General features: G+C 34.8%; 1 protein-coding gene across 3 annotated transcripts in view; it reads right to left on the bottom strand.

Moving 5' to 3' along the window:
• Positions 1–23,118, bottom strand: part of LOC106052779 (protein sidekick-2-like) — a 42,717-nt gene that overhangs the window by 4,631 nt on the left and 14,968 nt on the right. For all 3 annotated transcript variants that reach the window (XM_013208225.2, XM_056021633.1, XM_056021634.1), the window contains exons 17-39: positions 22,861–22,996; positions 21,501–21,618; positions 21,248–21,346; positions 20,463–20,651; positions 20,237–20,352; positions 19,817–20,071; positions 16,642–16,924; positions 15,685–15,800; positions 14,699–14,885; positions 13,326–13,625; positions 12,317–12,515; positions 11,666–11,769; positions 10,669–10,739; positions 9,534–9,759; positions 7,779–7,894; positions 6,919–7,111; positions 6,373–6,507; positions 5,624–5,785; positions 4,181–4,306; positions 3,040–3,219; positions 1,448–1,582; positions 520–670; positions 207–360 (exon numbers count right to left, since the gene is read on the bottom strand). In XM_013208225.2, the coding sequence (XP_013063679.2) occupies positions 207–360; positions 520–670; positions 1,448–1,582; positions 3,040–3,219; positions 4,181–4,306; positions 5,624–5,785; positions 6,373–6,507; positions 6,919–7,111; positions 7,779–7,894; positions 9,534–9,759; positions 10,669–10,739; positions 11,666–11,769; positions 12,317–12,515; positions 13,326–13,625; positions 14,699–14,885; positions 15,685–15,800; positions 16,642–16,924; positions 19,817–20,071; positions 20,237–20,352; positions 20,463–20,651; positions 21,248–21,346; positions 21,501–21,618; positions 22,861–22,996 (3,751 nt within the window). The remainder of the gene's footprint in view (positions 1–206; positions 361–519; positions 671–1,447; positions 1,583–3,039; positions 3,220–4,180; positions 4,307–5,623; positions 5,786–6,372; positions 6,508–6,918; positions 7,112–7,778; positions 7,895–9,533; positions 9,760–10,668; positions 10,740–11,665; positions 11,770–12,316; positions 12,516–13,325; positions 13,626–14,698; positions 14,886–15,684; positions 15,801–16,641; positions 16,925–19,816; positions 20,072–20,236; positions 20,353–20,462; positions 20,652–21,247; positions 21,347–21,500; positions 21,619–22,860; positions 22,997–23,118) is intronic.

Here is a 23,118-nt window from a genome sequence, read left to right as displayed (position 1 = left end):
TACATTACATTAATACATTAATAAAACATCAAACACATTAAGTCCAATCTTCTTGCATTAACTTCTTGGCATATTATTTAGATTAGATTTTTTAATAGTAAATTTGTACATGCTATCATTAACATTCTGTCAGTGTGAGTTCCAGTTATATACAACTAAGTTTTAAATACATAGATCTGACTGTTTAAATTATAAACTAAACAAACCTCTTCATCTGAAGAGTCTCCTATATTAGATGGCTTCTCAGACAGAACAGAACTTTCATCGGATGCAGTTCGTTTTCTAGCAGTAGCACCTGCAGCCATGGGAGGAATACTCTCTGAGTAGATAACGCTTGCTGGACTTGGTCTTGGGGGTGACCTAGAGATAAGGGATATTAGAAGAGCAAGATTAAACTATACAAGACCTGGTGACAATGGATAATGCATGAGCAAGTTCAAACTATTTAAGAATACTTTCATACAAGCATACATATACTCTTTAAAGGTAAAATAAAACAGGAAGCCACATTCACTGTACCTTGTCAGAGTGCCATTTTGTGTTTTGTTATTGCCCAGCCTATTGACACTTCTACGAGACTGACGTAGCTCCATGGAAGGAAACCCTCCTTCCTCTGGCTCAGGCGTTGCCGACATGACGGTGGTGGAAGTTGTTGACCGCTTCATTTCATCTGGACATGGAGAGACAAAAATGAAGTTTTCACTTGCTTGCTACAAATAAAATGAGACTTGAATGTCATGGCTACATAAAGTAAAGTAAAGTTTCCCCTTCAGACCTTGCGATCTATGGGGCAGATGATGTTAAGGTCATCTGTTTCTTTGGCCAACAGTTAATGAGCAGGGTGTCATGTGGCAGGCAAAACGACCACCAGTTGGGTGGACTCAGAGGCACCCTAAAAATCACAAAATTCAACATCAACATTCAACAGTCTTCACCAAGATTTGAACCCAGGACCTCAGGTTTGGACACCAAGCGCTTAACCACTCAGCCACCGCGCCATGGCCACCAATGAATTTTACAAGAGCTTCAACATTATTTCACCCAACACCTTCATTTACTGTTTTACCTGTATCAGATGTTCCTTCAGATTTGAAGATAATTACATCTTAGCCCAAACTTCCCCAATGGCAGTGAGCAGGGCTTGAACCTGGGACTATCATGACCATCAAACAACTGTCCAGAACGCGTACCACCCGAATAGGCAGCCATGTTAAGTGATAACAGGTAGAAATAGAAATGAAAATATTTTTAATGGCTTGGTCCACAGTCACCTCAACTGTGGGCTGCATAGGAATTGGAGATAGTATAATTCTTTTTTCTCAAATCTAGAGAAAACTTTTAAAAAAAAAATGCCAAACAAAATCTGATGACAATTAGAAGTACAAAAAAAAACTTAAAGTTGACAAGAGATAACTCTTTAATTATGGAGATTGAATAGAAAGCTTACTTTGTTTCCGTCTCTTCTTCTCAAAGCAACATAAAAATGTGATGATCAACAAGATGATGACAACACCACCAAGGGCCACAATCACCAGGAACCACCACTGGGTGTGGAATGGTGCAATGGCCTGTTTACTTATCACTACAACAAACAAGGAACAACAATTAGACTAAAACATAGTCAAACAATGCTAGAAAATCATGACCAGTTGTCTGTTTATCACAAATTTAATAAAAACAAAATCTGTACTGAAATTCCTATTCCAGCTCTGATGCATTTGAAATTATTATCATTAAAACCACTAAAAGACTACATTTCTCACTAAAAGACATCATTTGTCCCTAAAAGACTACATTTGTACCTAGATTAATGTTAAAAAAGGTGTATAACATGTACATAGAGTTATTACCTATATAGTTATCTAGGTTACATCAGGTCAACATATATTGTATGTATACAGTTGTTTTTTCATTGTATATTGTATAATTTTTTTAAATACATATTATTTGTAATAATATATCAATTCCTTCCAATTAATTATATGATTCATTTCCAACAACAGTTTGTTAGCAGTATGTATCCTATAAACTGACTTCTTACCCAATAAATCAGATTTATCTGATGTGCTAAAAGCAAGCATTATACCAATAATGATTTAAAAAATCATTTTGTACTTTATGTTCAAATAATGCAGTAAGCTAAACAATCATAATTTGTTATTAAAAACATAAATAAAAAAAGAAAAAATTGACCAGTATGGGGATCAAACTCACAACTAACACTTTATTATCACCATGCTCTATCAACTTAGCCATCCTGCTATACTACTAAGTATGAAAGTTTAGTTTGAAATAGCATAACCCTCAATGCTAAAGTCAGACTGATGTGCTCCCTGGTCATGGCCACATTCTTAAATGCTTGCGAGTCTTGGATGCTGACTGCAGAGCTAGAGAGGAGGATCCTAGCAATGGAATAGACATGCTACAGAAGGATCCTAGGTATCACATTTAAAGATCACATCAGAAACAAAGAGATTAGAGACAGGGTTACTACAGCAATGGGACCCCACGATGATCTGCTAACTATTGTAAAAATAACAAACGCAAACTAAAAATCTATGGCCTTATTACAAGGTCTTCTGGGCTTGCCAAGACCTCCCATCAGGGAACAGTACCAGGAAAAAGAAAAAGAGGCAGACAGAAAAAGGGATGGGAAGACAATATAAAAGAATGGATGGGCCTGAAAGAGGTTCTATCCAAGCCAAAGACAGAGATGAATGGAGAAGGACGGTCAAAAAATCTTGTGTGGTGCCCCAATGGTCCAACAGACTAAGGGATAGGTGAAGATGATTATTAAATTTTGTACATGAGTTTACAACCAACTTTCCTTTCCATCCATTAAGAATGTTTAAGCTTTTGTACTAAGGGTAACAGAATTCCAAAGACTCTATTCAACTTCCAGTGGTGATGAAATGTGAAATATGATATTCATAACTCAAAAACAAAATGTAGCTTTTGTACACAACACATCAACAAAATACAAATTTTTATTACTTCATTATTGATGAAAAGAAAGCAGAATGATTGGGAAACAATTACCAGCATAACTGGGAGTGTTGTACAACTCAGAAGGTGGGCTGGGTCGGCTGATGCCCACTGAGTTGATGGCTCTGACACTGAAGTAATAGCCAGTGTTAGGCTTTAAGTCATTCTCTGATATCTGGGCAGAAGGCTCAGGTCGGTTCACATCCAGAAAGAAAAGCCATTTCCCAGATTCACCTTGAAGTAAAGAAAAGAACAAAATATATTGTGTTCATTTTAAATTCTAACAATTCAAACTTTGACATTACATAAATACAAAAAAAAAAATAATAACAGTTAATAGTTAATTAAACTGTTGCTTTAATTTCCAAATGTTAAGTTTTAGAGAGAAGGTCCTAGTTTATATTTCCAGACTAAGCACTTCTCATACAAAAAAAATCCTAACAAATAAACTAATTACTTTACATACACAAAACTATATATATTATTGAAGAGAAATGAATCAAATAATACAATCTTATGGAATTATTTGAAATATTAACATTTATTAAAATAAGCCAAAATAATTTGCATAATTTTTGAGATGTTGGTTTGACAGAAAGTTGGCATCATATTTATCAATCTCCCTGACAAACATTTGAACTAAATTGATAGTAAAAAAAAGTATAAGTTAAAGTAATAATACCAGATGTTTGGTTTGCTTATCTTATCTTATATAATACAGAAAAAAGAAGATGATTACGTCCTACGCGTCATGCATTTATTCATGTATATTAACCAATGACTTAAATTCTGCCAAGTCACTGGTTTTCCTGGCTAGCTCAGGCAACCCATTCCATGCTCTAATAGCACTAGGGAAGAAGGAGTATTTGTACAAATTTGTCCTAGCATATGGGACGAGGAATGTGCCTTTATCTTTGTCTTTCAGAGTATTTTATTAAATTTTTTTTTTGTATTTGAAGATTATGGTTCAGTATAATTGCTACTTTACTTTTGAGTCTTCTGTCCTGAAGGCTTTCTAAATTTAGTGATTTTACTAAAGGTGTTACTCTGGTTAAGTGTGAATATTCGTTTGTTATGAATCTCACTGCTCTATTTTGTGTCTGTTCCAGTTTCTTAATGTTATCTTGCTTTAGGATTTAAGGCACTAACTATTATTGTAAGATATACAGTTGATAAATAAGCAGCTAGAACTCACCATCTTCTTGGTAATACAATTTATAAGCATAGATTGGGGACAATCCTGGTTTCTGATTCTGCCAGGTGAAATAGATGACCTTTGATTTGTAGGTCACTTCCGGTTTCAATGGGGCATCAGGTGAACCTAGGACATGGTGAGAATAAAATGTTATGTTTAAAGTTGATGTATAAGCCTAAATTAGTGTCAGTGATGTCAGTGCCTGTCACTCTTTAATTCTGTTGGCATCGAAGAAAACACACTAGCTGATACCCATGCATTGCTATGTTTAAAGTTTGTATACATTGATTATTATGACTAGAAAATTTTTTTGTGTGCATCCCTCAATAGGTAAGGTCACTCCACGCACACTTTTAGGCCAAGAATAATAGTTGCCCTTAATAAAGAAACACCTATGCTTGGTAGTCTGAAAGGGAACTCTATCCACAATTTAGTTTATCACTTTTTTCACATGCACTCTTCTTCTGCCAGTTAGTTGTATATATAGTTCGTCCATCGTGGTTCGATGATGACCACTTTGTCATCCAGGGGGCTGAGGGCTTTGCACTGGGGTTTTATGCCTCCTCATGTGGCTGGTGAGTTGTAGCACTCTGAGAGAAACACTTTCCCAATTTAGGACCTGCCCCCTCCAGATGTTTCTCTAGCACTTCAGCTCTACCTTTATTTAGCCTCTTACATATTTCATTTTGAATATGCAAGCACACAAGCTTCTTTTGCCCTTCAATTTATAGACCTTAGGATGAAATTTTGTTTTGCTTTATTTAATAGAACAGTTTGAGATGAAACCTTCTTCCATAAAAGCTTCCAGCACATAATACAACATTTTTCAGGTTCCTCAGTTCTAGATCCTGACTACCATGCTGATATGCAACAATGGAACAGAAATTTCCCTTCACACTATTTAGAAATTTAGTTTACACAAACGCACTTTCATATTATAATTTCAAAAAGAAAAAAATACTTAGAGCTTTGACAAAGTGTTTTTTTTTATTTTGACCATGTGAATTCATGGCACAAAAATGTTGGGAAACTTTACTGTTGATTGCACTTATAAAACATCTGTAAATTTGAACAATATGAGCAGTACCTAGTTATTCCAGATATGTAAGAAAAAAACTGAAAATAATATTTTCTAGATAACTGCTAAGTGGGAAAATCATTGATCGGTTTGTGAATAACAGAGAGAGCTTTGGCTTCTATATCAATGCCAGTCATTTAATCCCCAGAATGTAATGCCCATCACTTGACCCCTTGTCATTTAATCTCCAGTCCTTGATATTGGTCCAAGTACTTAAATTATGTTGAATTTTACGGAATTCTCAAACAATGCTTTTAAAAAAAAATGATCTGCTAAAACTAAGTATAAACCTTAGAACTTAGCTGATTCACAAAAGTTATGTAGCTGTATAAACTGTCAGTAAGACAGTTATCCAATTATCCTACCTGGCTGAGGTCCTGGGACAATTTTTGATTCATATGCTGCTCCCCTGCCAATACTTGTATTGGCAGATAAAGAAAATGTGTAAGTTTGATTCTCCAGTAGATCATTCACATATTGCTGAGTTTCTGTGCCAGGAATTCTTATAGTGGAAATATCTGTTTTTTCTGAAATATTTTATCACAGGATTAAATCCAAACATTATCGTTGTTTGAAGTGATAGTGTGTTATTTGTTCACAGCTGACAGAATCTACATCTAGAATTTGTCTACAAGCAATAGACACAACAAAACTGTAGCTATTTGAAAATCAACTGATGACTGAAACACTTCAAATTTAATGTGATAAAATTCACATCAGTGTTGTTATTTATGAGCAGGAAATCTTTACCTACTGTTGTTTTAGAATATTTGTGTTAATAATAACAAAGTAGTGTTTATGATGGAAAACATATTAGGAACTTCATTTATTACCTAAAAACACAAGCGGTCTTGCACTGATGCACTAGTGTGCAAATGTACATATAATACCAATATGTGACAGTTTGATCAAGTTTGAAAATTCCAAGAATTTCTAAAACCAATTCAAGATAAAAATTATTTTACCACACAAAGAATAATAATAATAATAATGTGTGTCTTTGAGTTCGAAGATTAATATATAAATATACCCAATAGACACGCACAAGACTATCAGAAAGCAAAAGTTGCATCTTCTCTAAATCAAAGCTTGATATTATATATGAATGTCTTACGGTCATCTATCACAGCATAATACTGAAGAGTATAGAATGTTATTTTTCCATTTGGAACTTTTGGTGGGCTCCATAACACTGTCAACTCTCTCAAAGTAATGTTTTGAAACTTGATATTTTCAGGGGGTCCAGGAACTGAAATGATAAATATCACTTGTTATTATTTGCACATTGGATAAATTACACCGTCAAAACTATTACTTAAACTTTTATAAATTAAAAAGAAACTATCTGATATTGTGATTCAAGATAATCATAAATCTTGTAATATTTTATCTTTATTTTTTCAATTGCTTTGGTACAGCATACATTTTATCTTTTATAAAGCAGGTCTGACATATTCTAATTATAATTCTTGTTCTATTTGTTAACAAGAAAAACTATTGAGTTGACAAAACACAACATACTTCATAGATTTTTATTTAAAATTTTGCGTTAAAAGCAATAATTTATGTTATCCATTAGCGTTAGAGTTATCAACACTAATATTTGTTATACAAGTTTAAAAAATGAAAGATGATATTTGAGCTAAAGTGATATACTCACGGTCTTCTGAAGTTATGATTTTAGTTACACTGCTTTTAGGACCTTCTCCTGCAATATTGACAGCCTGAACAGTACTACAATAAGTGGTGTAGGGCTGGAGTCCAGTAACCAGCAATCTAAGTTCTGTGACTGACATCTGTACAGAGCTGCCTGTTGCCTCACAAGTCCCAGTGGGTGATAACCAATACAGTATCTGATCAGGAAAAATGTTACAACAATTAATATGCTGATCAAAAGGTTAAAAAACAAAAAGACAAAGTAAGCACTGCTGGTGGTAATATAAAGAAAGTGTTAAAATGAACTCAGCTATATCTGTCAAAAAAAATGTAATTTTTGGTGCTGAAAAGCTGTGAGAGGGATGATAACTAAATGAGCAGCATGCTCTGAAAACATTGCGTCACCACACAGACTGTAGGAACTTCCTAACAACATACAACAATTAGTGCCACTTGGAAATGCTTGTTTGTTTGTATGTTTTACATATTTTGAAGTTCCTTAAGTTGAAGGTAATCAACTTCCTAGTCCAAACTTCCCGAAGGACAAAGGGGGATGGTATTGGGCAGGGTATGAGCCCAGGACCATAGAGAAGTCCGAACGACAGTCTAGCGTGTATACCACACAACCAGGCAGCCATTTGGAAAAAAAAAAAGTATAAAGTACCCAAGACAATTTTCACAATATATTAAGTACCTTTAAATTTAATTTGAAATATCACAGGTGGTTAGAGAAGAAAAAATTACGGATTTTTTAAATCAGAAAAAAATAACTATAACTGAATACAAATAAATAATTTTAAAAGCAGATGACTTCTTAAATTCATGAATATACAAGTTACAACCATTGATCAATGCTGTACATACCTTGTAGCCAATGAGCTCTCCATTTGTTGTACCAGCAGGTGGAAGTTGCCAGGTTATTTCTAAAGTGGTTGAACTTCTGTTAAACATCATTACATTCATAGGTGCAGCTGCTGGGGCTGTGAGGAAATAATTCAGAACTCCACTATGCTATAAACATGTTAATATATATATTTATTTATTTATTTAAAAATCTAACTATATCTTTAAATGTTAACAAAGCTAACCATTGAACTTTTATTTTGAAAAAAAAGTGTATTAACTTTATACTAACTTTTTATTAAAATAACAATTATTAAGTATTGTAAACTCAATGTTTAAGAACAATAACAACATTTAAAAATAACTCCAAAAAGATTGTATAATTATGAGCTCTGTTACTAATAAAATGTTCTAAATTAATGTATTTCAGTAACAATGTCCTCATCCTTACACTCACTGAACTATATAATCTTCCTATTTAATTTTGGTGATAATGCTTTATTATGGAAAATGTATAAGCAGTTTACTATTGCACAAAATTATTATTTTTTCTAGGCAGCATGGTCAAAAGTCAGAAATTATTTTGTGACCAATGATTTCAATCTATTTATATAGTAACAAAAAAAAGAAATAACAGTACAAAACATTGAACAATAAAAATAAAGCACATTGAAGGGAAACAGCAATGAGTGAAGTGTTAAGGTCAAGGTTAACAAATGGATGACACTTATTTGAATAGCTCCAAGCAAACAGAGTAAAAAAAACTGAACATGTCTTATGAATCTGTTGCTTGAATGTTCTAGAAATGTGTTAGTCAATAAACAATCAATTAAAAACAGAAAGAAATGAAGAGATGAAAGTTAGGCAAAAGCTTAATTCAAATTCTCAACAAAAGCTAAAGCCCATCTAAATGTCACTCAATTTACTGTCTTTGTCTTGATTTCAATCAATCTACTGTCTTTGTCTAGATTTCAATCAATCTATTGTCTTTGTCTAGATTTCAATCAATTTACTGTCTTTGTCTAGATTTCAATCAATTTACTGTCTTTGTCTAGATTTCAATCAATCTATTGTCTTTGTCTAGATTTCAATCAATTTACTGTCTTTGTCTAGATTTCAATCAATTTACTGTCTTTGTCTAGATTTCAATCAATCTATTGTCTTTCCAATTCAAGTCAGGTACAAGAGTTCACTAAGTTCCTACTAGAGTTCTTTATTTTTCTTTTAGTAAATAAATGTAGAGAACTGCAGTTTGATACAATAGTGCACTAAGTAGGCCTATTATAACCTTTAGTTTAATTCAGTAGCTGTCTAATAAAAGTCTCTTACTAAATTTTTGTCCAAGAATCAACAAAATATTTATTTCCTTTTGCTTATTATGAAGATTATTACAAGTATAAACACTTATAGTAAACTTTGTAAATATACAGGCAGATCAGGAAGAAGGCGACCTTATGATCTGGTAGCAAGAAAAGATGTAATTACATCTTTGTTGATTGTTTGTTAATAAATTGTTTACTTTCAATGGCACTTTAAAATTCATCAAAATTTAAATTCATATGAATTAGTTATATTTTTATGATATAAATAGATATACAAACTATTAAATAATTTTTTGAAATTAAAATAAGAAGTTCATGTATTCAACTCTCTAGGTTTTAATATTTGATAGCAATTAATAAAGAGTTGTTAATTATTTCTTCAAAAAATAAGAAACTGTCAAAACCTGTAAATGTTCTACTGTTTAAATGTTTATGTTGAAATATTTCATCTTACCAACATCTCCGACTCGGAAGACCTGAAGTGTACTTGGTGGGCCACGTCCAACGGTGTTGGCCGTCATGATTTGGATTTCATATTTAAGGCCAATGATCAGCCCTTGCAGGGTTGCAGTGTACAGGCCAAAAGGGATGGAGTCTTCTCTAAATGCCACTGCCCCTTCTTCCCGGAATTGAACAATGTCAGATAAGGGTAATCCATTCCAGGTTGAGTTTGGTGGTGGCTAACAATGGACATTGCAATGAAAACATCTATCAATACCATCAATAAATTACAGGCAAAGAGTGTTCTACTGAAGTGGCTTATTTTAGGTACATTTACAGTAAATAGAGATAAGGTTGTAACTTTCATATCAAAAACATTTAAATTGCAATTCTGTCTGGGTTTTGTTTTATGTTAAATTGATAATTTTCTACAGAATAATAGATTATATTTTTTATTTAAAAAAAAAAGTTATAAATATGAACTAACATGAAGTGAAAGCATGCCATGATCTAAATGAACTTGTAAAAAGTGAATACAATTCAAGTTTAAAGGAAAGAATATCAAAAATATAAGCAGAACAAAAAGCAAACAAAATTTGGAATATAAAATTGACAAGACAACTGAATCAACTTTGGAAAGAAGTTTAGAAATAATACAACAATTAATGCAATACAAAAGAAGACAAACTAAATTGAAGTGTAAGACCAATGCTGCACCAACTCTCAACAAAACACGCCACAATATGAAGGTCTAGTTTACAGAAGTAATACCAATATCAAGGTAAATGGAGACAGTCAGACTCCAAGGCCCAGAGCCAATCAGATTGCAAGCTTCCACGTTGAAACTATATTTTTTACTCAGAATAAAAGAGCTCTGAGTGATGACAGTCTCTGTGTTCTCCGCCATGTGATACTCCCATGATGCCTCAGAGTCCTCACACCTGTAGCGTACTCTGTAGCCCATAAGAAAAGGGCTGTTCCAGAGTCTTACAGAAAGGGGCTTATTGGATGAAATAATACATTTTCATTATCAGGGAGGCTCTGTATTATACAAATGACCACTGAGATTGAAGATGAAGACAGTAAAATATGAACAAGAGACCAAATGACTAAATTAAATATACAGCAGACATAGCAATACAACTTACATCCCAAGTGATCCTGATTGATGTCTGAGTCACAGCCATTACCTTGACATTCTGTGGAGCACCATCGGGTTCTGTTCAAGGAATTATCAAATATATTATATATTAATTTCTCCATACTAGAGTTGTTAATTCAGCTTTACATTAGTGCCTATATATAACAATATTTAGAATTATACATTTAGATACCATAATTCTTTCTCTTCTTAATTATTGTCAACGTTCCAACTGAATTATCCATTTTGCTTATATGTATTTCACTACCCTGTTATGCATCATCCATAGATCTTTAATAACTTTTTTTTTGTTATCAGAAAATGTTATATTTGGTATAGAATCAAAGGGGAATGCAAGCTTTTTTTAGATAAATCAAACTGATAAAACCAAATTTTATTTCGAATAATGAAATTTAGAAATTAAAACTTACCAACTGTGGACATGTCTAATAGGAACTAGTTCTAGATTAGATCTAGGCAATATTTTATAATCAAATTTGAGCTAAAAGTATGTCTTATGATAGCTATTTATAATTTCACTAAACTTAATATATAACATATATAAACAAAAATAATTGTCTTGAGCTCACTATCCCATGGCTCTATTATATGGAAATTTAATATAAAGAAAATGGAGCCTTCTTTGCCCTTATTATTTAAAAACATTTATTTAGTAAGAACCCATGTTTTCCAAAGGGAAACTATTCTAGATTAAACTTTGAGCATTTAGTGACATTTTGGGAGGAAAGAAAACAGAACTACTGACTTTTAAGCATCAATGATTATATCATCAATTGGGCTGAAAGAATGGTGTCAAATTGACAGTATCATCAATTAGGAGAGAAAGAGTTAAGCAGCATAACATCAATATTTAATGTTTTATTGCAAAACCTTTAACCCAATAGTCTGCATAATCATAACTTTGGATCTTTCTACAATCATTGAATGATTCACTAAAAAGGCCTTCATTAGCAAATGTTTCATTAGGAAGACAAGACACTTACTGTCTGGTAAAGTATAGATTTCATTAGATGCACTACTATAGCCACTAGTACCAACATCATTGGTAGCAGCCACTCTAAATGTATACAAAGAGTTGGGCAAAAGTCTGAAACAGTCAAAAAAAATTGATTTATAATAATATCTTCCAATAGTTACAATACAATGCTGAAACTAGGGTCTAAAATAAATTTAACTATGAAATATATTACACATTTAAGTTTTTCCACAATACAACGCTGAAATAGAGGTCTAAAATAAATATAACATTTGAAATGTAGTTGGCTCACATTTATTTAAGCATGATAAAAATAAACACTGAAAAGGTAGCAGAGAAATGAGAAAATAAATTGAGATTATCATCAGTAGGGCCTGAAAGCTTGGGGTGGTGAATATCATCAGTAGAGGATACATTCCTTTAAAGGCTTAAGGAACAGGCAAAACAATAGAATTCACCATTCACCATCTTACAAATTACAGATGTTCCTTCAAAAAGGAAGATAATATCCATATGCTGTTCTAGTCATGCATGTTAATTCAGACAATCAGTTGCACAAATTTATCCTAGTTAGTAGTATATCCGTTTAGTAAAAGTTTCAAATATAAAATTATTTCAACAAAATTGTGTTTCTCTCTTTATTCTCTATTGTACTGACCCTGTGACAGTATAAGATGCTAACTGTGGTTTGATTGCTTGAGGCACTGTCTTCCAATCTTCATCTTTTTTCTTGTACTGTACAGTAAAGTTTCTTACTGGCCCATAGTTGTCATTGCCAGCCTTCCAGATTATTGTCACTGACCTAGCCAGGATTTCAGAGGAGTCTATTCTCAAATTAGTAGGTGGATCAGGTCGATCTGAAAAAGATAAAAGTTTTCATTAAAATAATGTTTATCTAGCTCACCAAACAGGTTTGCCTAGTTTCTACTTACAACTTGTAAATGTTTTATTTATTGTCTAGCTAAATTTGGTGGAAAAACTTATTTTAACCTCTATGTGAGGACATTTTCTAAAATGCTCCTGTTTAAAACTTTAATAACAAACTGAAACCAGGGTATTCAGTTTACAAGAAGATACTATCTAAACAATTTACTTTTTATATAAGAAGATACTCTCTAAACCATTTACAATTTACTTTGTATACAACAAGAAGATACTCTCCAAACCATTTACTTTTCATACAATAAAAAGGTACTCTCCAAACCATTTACTTTTTATACAAGAACATACTCTCTAAACCACTGACAATTTAATTTTCATACAAAAATATACCCTTTTAACCATTTAAATATTTTTTTTTATATTATGAACAGCAGTAAGTAAGTTTTTGGCACAAAAAAAAGGAAAAAAAAAAAAGAAAAAGAAAGTTCTAGAAAAAGTGACAGGCATAAATTAAGGAGACTTTTAAAGGAGGGGAAAATAGATCATAAAATGGAGAATAAAGAAAGTAAGACAAGTAAGATGGAAAAAAGTAACTAGAGTAATTAAGAATGAAGCAAGGATGGGAGATATTTAACACTTTGCTTTTGAAAGGGATTCACCATATATTAGCCCTCATGTACTTTAAAAGGTCTAATAACATAAAATATTTGTAATTAGCAAATGAAAAACTGCATCACTCTTGAAGTTAAACAAATCAAAACAATTAAATAATAGCATTTTCTTACCTCTGTTGGCAATAATGAAAACATCCACTTTGGCTGTTTCACCCCAGCCATTTTGTGTCCTGGCAGTCACAGCAAATACATAATAGGTCTCTCTGGACAGTCCAGTTACTGTCATATTAAACTCATTATTTGGCTTCTCCACAGCATTGCTTTCAAAGACAGTGTCAGGCTGATCTCTCTGCTTGTAAGACACCTTGTACTTGATGATCACACCGTTGGGCTCTTCAGGAGCCTGCCACACAATAGTTGCAGAGTTGTCAGACACTTGTGGGAAATAGATGATCACAGGCGGACCAGGAACTAATCAAGAGAAAATAAAAATGACAATTATTTTTTTGTTTTGTTTTACTTTTATTGCAATAAAAAATGTTGTCATACCAAATAAAAGTATTTTAAGCTGGACTTAAAATTATTTCTTTGGATCAACTTGTTATTGTGACTAGGTAAATAGATTGACTTTATAAATGAAAATAATGTACCAGTATAGAGCATGAGGGTTGTAGAGGTGGCTGAGTGGTAACATGCCTCGCTTTTGAACCAAGGGGTATTGAGTTTGAATGAGATTTAGAACTCCTGGATATTTAGGAAGCCCTTGAGTCCACCCAACTCTAATGGGTACCTGACATAGCTTATGGAAGTAAAGGTGGTTGGTCATTGTCATGGCTACAAGACACCTTTGTAAGCCATTGGCCATAAAAACAGATGAACTTTATATCATTCACCCCCATAGATTATAAGGTCTGAAAGGTGTACATTTTATCTACCTTTAGTGCATGAGAAAGTTAGCCGAAAGATAGCAGAAGAGCAAAAGTTCAATGAAAGGAAATGAAACATTTCTGTAATGTAGTCTTTGTTGCCAAATTAGATTGCAGAAACATTGCAATATCTTTTTTCAAAATAAGTAGCATTTGAATTGGAGTAGCTAGAAAATATACTTTAAATACAAGTAAAGCTAGTAATGTTTTCCTTTGAGAACTTGTGCTTTAAGGGACGGAATTTCATTTTTGTTTTTGTAGCTTAAAGCTAAAAAGGTATCACATAGCAAGGAGAGTTTCTATAACTGATGTCAGATAACTATTACAACTGGGATGAGTCAAATAAAGATGCACTTAACTGCTAGATTAAAAGTACATTACAATGTTCCAAACATAAACTCTGTTAATTGTTAACTGCAGCTTATTGGTTATTGTGAATTGAAACTATTGACTTTTTTCTACTATTTTTTAGTTGACATGTTTCTGATATTCCCTTCAGAATTAAAGATTATTACATTGTTGCCCAAACCTCCTTGGACCATCAAGAACACATACCATAGGATCAGGTAGTTAAGTTTCAAGTTGTTAATCTGGGGGGGGGGGGGTATATTTCCTTACCATCTTCAGCTGTTCTTTTAACCAATGCAGTGCTGCGTGCTCCATCCCCCATTCTAGTAAAGGCTAGGACTTGGATTTCATATTCTGTGTACTTTTTGAGATTTGTCAAAGTTACATTTAGAGTTGAGCTGCCATCTAACTGGACAGTTTCTGACTGAGCATTGACTGAGCTGATTTTGTAGATGACCTAGTTATATCAAAATAAGAGTTTATTATTATTCAACAACATTTTAAGTTTCAACGACTTAAACCCAACAGCCCAAAGCAACTACCAATTTTAGGCATTAGTGAATTAAAAAGCAGTCCCTGAGAATCAGGAGTTTCAAACATAAAGTTTAAAAAAAATGGATGTTTTCATAAACAGGACATACAAAGGAATTTTTTAAAGTAGTGTCTGAAAGTGAAAATAATTTATAATATAACCAAACGCAGAGAGCCTACAACCAGGCACAAGGGATAACAAAATAATTTCCTGATAGAGATAACTCTTAATGAGTAACTCAATTACAAGAGTCTCAATACATTTAACATCTAAAAAAACAGTTTTCACACTTCTCCTTAGAAAATAGTGTTGTCAAGGAACCCAGAATTAGATATTATATAGAACCAGCTATTTGGTGTCTCCAGTGTACAGAATAAAGAAGTGTTGATGAGCTATATAAAGTTTTAGGATCATTTGTTTGTCCCACACCCAAATCAAATTTTTCAAGCTCTTATTTTTTCTTTAAAACCATTTGGATGCCTTCTGTCTGATGGGCAGACAGCACAATGAAACTCTTGTGGACTAAAATGTATTCAGGGAAGCAAGTGTAAGGAAAATAATGCTAAGTATTTTATGAACACTTAAGGCAGGGGTTCTCAACCTGTGGGTCGCGGCAGAGTGGTGGATTGTAAAAAGGGGTCGCCCAGCATAAAAGGTTGAGAACTGCCGACTTAAGGAGAGTGAGATCTTGACTAAGCCAGAATGAATGAAGAACCAGACTTACTTTGTAGCCTCTGATGTTACCATTTTGTTCCAGGATTGGCAGTGCTGACCAGCTGACCTTTATACTAGTTGAGTTTATGGTTGCCAACAACAAGTTAGCAGGACTAGTTTTAGGTACTGTAGAAAGACAACATAAAGCATTAGCAATACACTATTTTATCACCAACAGAATTAAGTCAAGTAGTTAAAAATAAAATGAAACAAAATAAGATATAACCACACACAAAAAAAAATAATAATAGCACTTTATTTAGTTTAGTTTGGAATGAATAATCTATTCTGAGTACATACAACACTAATACAACACCAGTGTAAGGCTCAACTGCACATTCAGTCCAGTAAAAGTAAAACAAAGTTCCCCTATCAGATCATGAAGTCTATGGGGCAGATGATGTTAAGGTCATCTGTTTCTTTGGCCAATAATTAATGAGCAAGGTGTTGTGTGGCCAGCACAATGACCAACTACTTTTACTTTTTACTTTCCCCAACTAAAAGTCAGGTACCCATTAGAGTTGGTTGGACTTTGGGGTGCCCTAAAAATCCCAAAATACCAATCATTATCAAGATTTGAACCCAGGACCCCAGGTTCGGAAGCCAAGCACTTAACCACACATTCAGTCTAGAAACTGGTCAACAAAGTAGGCAAGAAAAGCAAAAAATAATTCTCTTTTAGTCTTATATAGTAGTCCAGTGAAGCTTTAAGCACAACTTTCATGCTGTAGAGTAGGCTCAGTGCACTCTGATCTAATCAAGTGCACATGTGAGGGGAAATGTATCTGGATGATGGGTTAGTTTTTATGGATTTATCTTCTTTTCCTAAGGATTTGAAAAATGTTTCTAATATATATGTTTGACATGTTTTGGATGTCCTTTTAGATTTAAAGATAATTACATCCAAGCCCAAACTTCCTGTAGGGGATGGCAGGATTTGAGCCCAGGACCATCAAGATCTACTTACCATCTTCTTCTGTCCTCTCTGACATTGTAGGGCTAGAGGCACTAGAGCCTACAGCATTGTAGGAGGTCATTTCTATCTGGTAGTCCATCCACTCTTCAAGGCTGCTCAAAATATATTCTTGAATGCTGCTGCCATTGCTCAGCTCCACAGTTGTCCAAGTTTGCTGCTGGACTAGAAGTAGATCTGCTGAAGAGGTGGTGTTAGGATTAACATCCTTGCTCCAACGCCGATAACGAATTCTGTATCCCAGAAAATCTCCGTTCCACTCTGTACGAGGTATTTGCTAGAAAAAAAGAACAGAATACTGTTTAAAAAATTACCACAGCTTTAAACTATTTCCAGATATTAGTCTTGATATCTGTCCCCTATGACTCGTGTCAGCCATGGGAGAGCTTAGGAATGGAGCACCGCAGGGGTGCGTTCAGTCACCAGTAATGTATACCATCTACACCAAAGACATTCAGAGCAAACCAGCTGATTTACTAGGTACAGAAGCATAACACCATTTTGGAAATTGGTCTAGCAGTCTGGTGAAGTTAAGGTGGGATATATTCCAGACCTCATTGAGGAACCCCATGGAAACATCAGTAAAAAAAGATGGATTAAAAAAAATGGGATTGAACTGTTGACTCGATTGGAATTCCACCGCATGTTCTAGCAAACAAGCATTGTACTCGGAGAGAATAAAAGAAAGGCTTTGCTAGCCTGCCCCATCAACCACACTGATCCTCTCACAGCTAGTGATGACACATTGTACTCGGAGAGGATAAAAGAAAGGCTTTGCTAACCTGCCCCATCAACCACACTGATCCTCTCACAGCTAGTGATGACACATTGTACTCGGAGAGGATAAAAGAAAGGCTTTGCTAGCCTGCCCCATCAACCACACTGATCCTCTCACAGCTAGTGATGACACATTGTACTCGGAGAGGATAAAAGAAAGGCTTTGCTAGCCTGCCCCATCAACCACACTGATCCTCTCACAGCTAGTGATGACACATTGTACTCGGAGAGGATAAAAGAAAGGCTTTGCTAGCCTGCGCCATCAGCCACACTGATCCTCTCACAGCTAGTGATGACACATTGTACTCGGAGAGGATAAAAGAAAGGCTTTGCTAACCTGCCCGATCAACCACACTGATCCTCTCACAGCTAGTGATGACACATTGTACTCGGAGAGGATAAAAGAAAGGCTTTGCTAGCCTGCCCCATCAACCACACTGATCCTCTCACAGCTAGTGATGACACATTGTACTCGGAGAGGATAAAAGAAAGGCTTTGCTAGCCTGCCCCATCAACCACACTGATCCTCTCACAGCTAGTGATGACACATTGTACTCGGAGAGGATAAAAGAAAGGCTTTGCTAACCTGCCCCATCAACCACACTGATCCTCTCACAGCTAGTGATGATACATTGTAGGAATATGTGGGAACCCCTCATAAGTCAGGCTCCTGCCTCACTGGGAAGGAGGAACCCTGATATGGATCAAGGAGTCATGTCTCATGATAATGGATGTGATTATATAATCATCTAGTTAAGTGTTTCCCAAACTGTGTTCCAGGAAGCTTGAAAAGGTGTTTGACAAACTATTAGAACAATTAACTAGTAGGCCTACACATGATTTATTTCTAACTATACAGAAAAGAAACATTGATTTTTATTATAGCTCTTCTCAGCAATTAAAAAAAAAAACACCATTTACATCATCATGAACTTTGAACTGATCTGGATTCTGACTCTAAGATTGGAAACAAAAATATAGATCAACCTTTAAATGATTACTGGTCAAGCTAGTCTGGAAAGTACCCTAACTATCAAAATAAGCTAATTGTGAGACACTTAGTATTATTAGTTTGTTTAGAGAGGTACCATAATTGACGGACTTAATGTGACTAGTGACGTCTTGACTTAGTTGGGTTAGAGACTACCTAGTCAGTTGATGATAGGATTTATAGACTTGATGGTGGCCTTTTTCCAGTATTAAACCATCATTTGTGTTATCTAATGGTTTGGACTTAGCTTCTTCACTTGTTACTTTTGTGTGAGTCTATGTTCTTGTTAGTGAGCTTGTAGTTATTGATGCCTGTCTGACTTTGACAGATTACTCTGGAAATGTCTGAGTTTCTTGTGCGGATGTATTCAATGCGACTAACTAACAAGAACATATTCTCACACAAAGTAAGAAGTGAAGTCCAAACCGTTAGATAACACAGATGATGGTTTAATACTGATATCAAGAAGTTAATCTCCTTAAGAACACACTGCCATCAAAGTAATTAAATCATAATTGTTCTCATATGTGTATTTATTTGAGCTTTCAACTTGAAAATAATTAAAAATTCTAATTTTTAAACATTTCTAATTTTAGAATATGCTTTAACTATAATTTTTTTTTAACAAATGGGAAATAATCAGACCTGAAAACAAGTAAAGGGTTCTGTTGAATTCTCTGAAAATAGGAAGTGTTCTGTTAAAGAAATAGTTTGGGAAACACTGATCTAGTTAATGGGGAACCTGACGACAAAGGGATCGGTGAGGAGCCACCTCGCATTCCTGGCTTCTAGGTAAAATCCTTCCCATTGGACAAGAATCATAATAGGGCGCTAGCTCAACCCTTAATGAAAACTCATAAAGGTGAAGTTATGGAGCTTAAGTTTATGATTGAAATATCCCGGGCATGCTACCCTGCCTCATAGTGGCGCCCGGGTGGAAACGATCGTAGGAGGAAACGATTAGGCTAAAGGGTAGCAAAACAAGACTCCCGTGGGGGTGCCTAAGGGGGTGCGAGAGCATCTGCATTGCACTGGGCGGAGTTGTAAAAAATCTCCCACAACCTTGTCACATCCAGGCACTGTTCCTCAAGGGGCCATTACATAAATGGCGTGTCCCGCACGGTTAGCCTGGTATAGAAAAGGAAAATGGCGGGGGTCTTAGTGTAAGCAGCTTCTTGCCATGAGTCTGACCCACCCGCCAGACAGAACAGTGTACACTGTTCTCACAGTGTACACTGTTCTCATTCAGGCCGGTGAGAGAGAGCTCTTGTTCACTTTTGCTGGCCTAGAGTTCCAAGAGCAGAAGGCTCAACTCTACCTGACAGTTTCAAGAAGAATAAGAATGATTGAAATATAAGTTTTTAAGCTCAAGAACTAGATCAACAACAAAAAAAAACCTACTCTCCATCGCACTCTTATAGCAGTAGAACTAATAGCTCTAGGAGTAACATCCTGAGGGGGAACACCTGGTGCAGCCTGATTGGTCTGGAACTGAATGCAGGGTTCACTAGGTTCACTCTTGTCCACAATGTTCTGAGCAATGATGCGCAGCCTGTACTTGGTATAGGGCAGTAAGTTCTTCACTAGAATCTGTGTTGCCGTTGGGTCACTCAGGTTGTATATATTCACCCAGTCAGCACTTGCATCAGTTTGGGCCTGAGAAAGTACATTACAATCTTAAGTTTACATCTTCTTTGTAAATTTACCAAGACCATTTAAGTTTCAGTTTTTTTTAAATTAAAAATTGAATTATCTTGATAAATATAAACATTATTCACAAAATCAAAATTCTATGTTAAATGTATCCTTCAACTGGGCTACCTGCACTATCCATAAGGTAATCAAGGTATGTCCATCAAATCCAGGGAAAAACTGAAGCAAAACAGTTCTAGCTTCTATATTGGTCACGGCCAAACTTCTAGGAGGCCCAGGTAGTTCTGAAACAACAAGAAAGCAACACTTCAACAACATTCAAGACAAGTACAGGGGCACACATTAGCTTTGGTTGAGAAGTTAATTTTTGTGGTTTAAGAAAATGACAACTCACCAGGAGGAACACCAGAGTCTATCTCTGTGGTTCTGGGATACCCAGGGCCTATACTTGTTTTAGCTTGCACAGAAATGACGTAGGTAGTTGCATACAGAAGATCATTCAATGCATGGGACAAGGTATCAGCACTACGATCAATTACTGTAGATTGGTTTTGTGTTTTGACTCTGTATGTGATTCTGTATCCTAGTGAAATAAAAACAAAATGTCTAGTACATGATAATATAGTCAATAATGGTGGTCAAAAGGATTGTTGGGCAATGTCTCACAAGTCTAAATTGAAATTATTATATAATCAGTTAATGACTGACAACTTTTTTTAAGTCTTAGAGGTTTGGTTGGTGGCATAATAAAAAAAAAAAAGCTAAAATTGCAATTTTTGTACATAAAAATCTAATGATGTGCACAATATTGCATTCAAAGTAATTAATTTTGAATACTGAGGTGACTGCCTGGAGATATATCTATTCAAAAGTGCAACTAGCCAATGCCAACTGAGGTCACAGCTTAAAATTTTCTTCTCAACCCAGCCTTGACATTTATTTTAATCTTGCAGAAAAAATGTCTAACTTAGAAATCAGTGCCTTGTAGTGTAATATGCACTCTGGACTGATGTTTTGTGGTCACGAGAGTCCCGAGGTTGAACTCTGTCCATTGCCATCCCCCGTCATCCTGCTTGGGCTAGGATGTTATTATCTTCAGAATCTGAAGGAACATCCGAAACATTTAAAGCAAACAAATATTAACCTGTAATAACTGCATGAGTTTAGCAGTGAATTTACCTGTAATAATGCCATTAAGTTCCAAAGGAGGCTGCCAGTTAATTCTGAGTGACTTATCTCTGATGTTGTCAATTTTTAAATCAGAAACAGGCCCAGGTACTTCAAGAGACACAGAAAATAAATGAAATCAACTATGTGTTCTAACAATGTGATCATAATAAAATCAAACCCAGCTAGATTACTGAGTCTAATAACCAACTAAACTAGGGTTACACTTGTACAAACAATACAAGTTGAATACTAAAATACTAACAATCTTCCATTGTCCTGTAAGACTGTGTAGGACTTTGTGGACCAGCTCCAGCCTCAGTTCTGCAAGCAAGTCTGATGTCATACTGAGTATACTTGAGTAGGTTTGTGATGTTGTAAGCCTGGGAATGTAACAAAACATTTTAGAATCTGTAGTGATATCAACATTACTCAACCTAGGTTTGTAACTTGCTTTTAAAGAAAAATAATAATAATAATAAGGCTTGTCTTTGAGTCCGAAGATTAATGAGGAATGTAGTATTTCCCATGAGATATATCAATTGTATGAAGACCCACTAATAGTGACGGAAATAAAAAAGAAGAGACTACGTTGGGCAGGTCACATTGAAAGAATGTCAGATAACAGAGGAGCGAAAATTGTATATAGGCAAGCAACCCAAACACATAACCCAAATGCGATGGATTGATGATGTGGAGGCAGATCTGAAGCAGCTTGGGGTTAGGGCGTGGAGACGAAAGGCCCAGGAGTGATCTGAATGGAAGGATGTGTTGAAGCAGGCCAGAGCCCTCCATGGGCTGTAGTGCCACTGGGATGGATGGATGGATAGTATTTCCCATGACTATGCAGCCCCAGCTGTAATCTACATATTTTGTTACATCCAGATTCGTAGAAAGATATTTAAGAAAAGTTAATTTTTACAATTTAAAATTATAATAAAGAGTTGTTTTTTCTTTATTAATAAGAGATCTAGCTTTGCCTGTAGTGATTTCAGCAGTTTGGTGATGCCTTTAAAGAAACAATTTCTATTTATTCAAAGAATTCTCCAAACTAACAAAAATAATTACAACAAAGTAGAGGTCAAATTAACATATTGTTATAGTTGAAATAGTGGTGCAGGTTGGGATGGCCCTTTGTGTCCGCCAGCACATGTGACTAAAGCCAGCATACTGTGAAGGGGCCAAGCCTGATGAGGAGTGGCCATTCAAGAATGCATTGTTGTGGGGCTGACAAAAAGCTTGTGGTATTTCTATGGGTATCCAGAAGCTTTCATGACCCTATATATATATATATAGTCAAGTAAATTACCAGACAGTCCAGTTCATTGCTCAACTGTAGAGTTCAGCAATTGTACTTGCTACCAAATGTAGTTTTTTTAAGGACAATTATTATTAATTGTTAGAGACTTAATAAGAGCCAATTGAGAAATGTGATGAAATGCTTTATAATAGTAAACATGTCAAATCTTAAAAAGCATAACCTCAGATAGGCTGTTGTTATGTCTCTAACAGGTAAAAATTGTCCTAAAAAAAAGGAACATGATGTTTTTATAGAAGATAGTCCCTCTTAACGAGAATGTAACTGAAGTTCTAACAGTACATTATCACAGTTCTAGATGACCAACCTGTCGTCCAGTTGGGTTCATCTCATCAAACATCACAAACTCACTCCTGTACAGGATCCCTCCTTGTTTTATTTCTATGTCATAACCTTTGTTGACCCCATTTAATTCGATAGAAGGGGGAGGATCCCAGAGTACCCTGAAATTAAAAGGAAAGCAAAATTTCCATTCATTGCTGTCACAAGTAATAAATAAATAAATAAGTAAAAAGAAAGCTTATAAAGGCTATAAATCTCTAACTATACTCTGAATGGTTTTCTT

Source organism: Biomphalaria glabrata, chromosome 2, assembly GCF_947242115.1.
Source record: "Biomphalaria glabrata chromosome 2, xgBioGlab47.1, whole genome shotgun sequence".
Taxonomy (NCBI): Eukaryota; Metazoa; Mollusca; class Gastropoda; family Planorbidae; genus Biomphalaria; species Biomphalaria glabrata.
The sequence above is the reverse complement of the archived record's forward strand: the minus strand, read 5'-3'. Positions and strand labels throughout refer to the sequence as shown.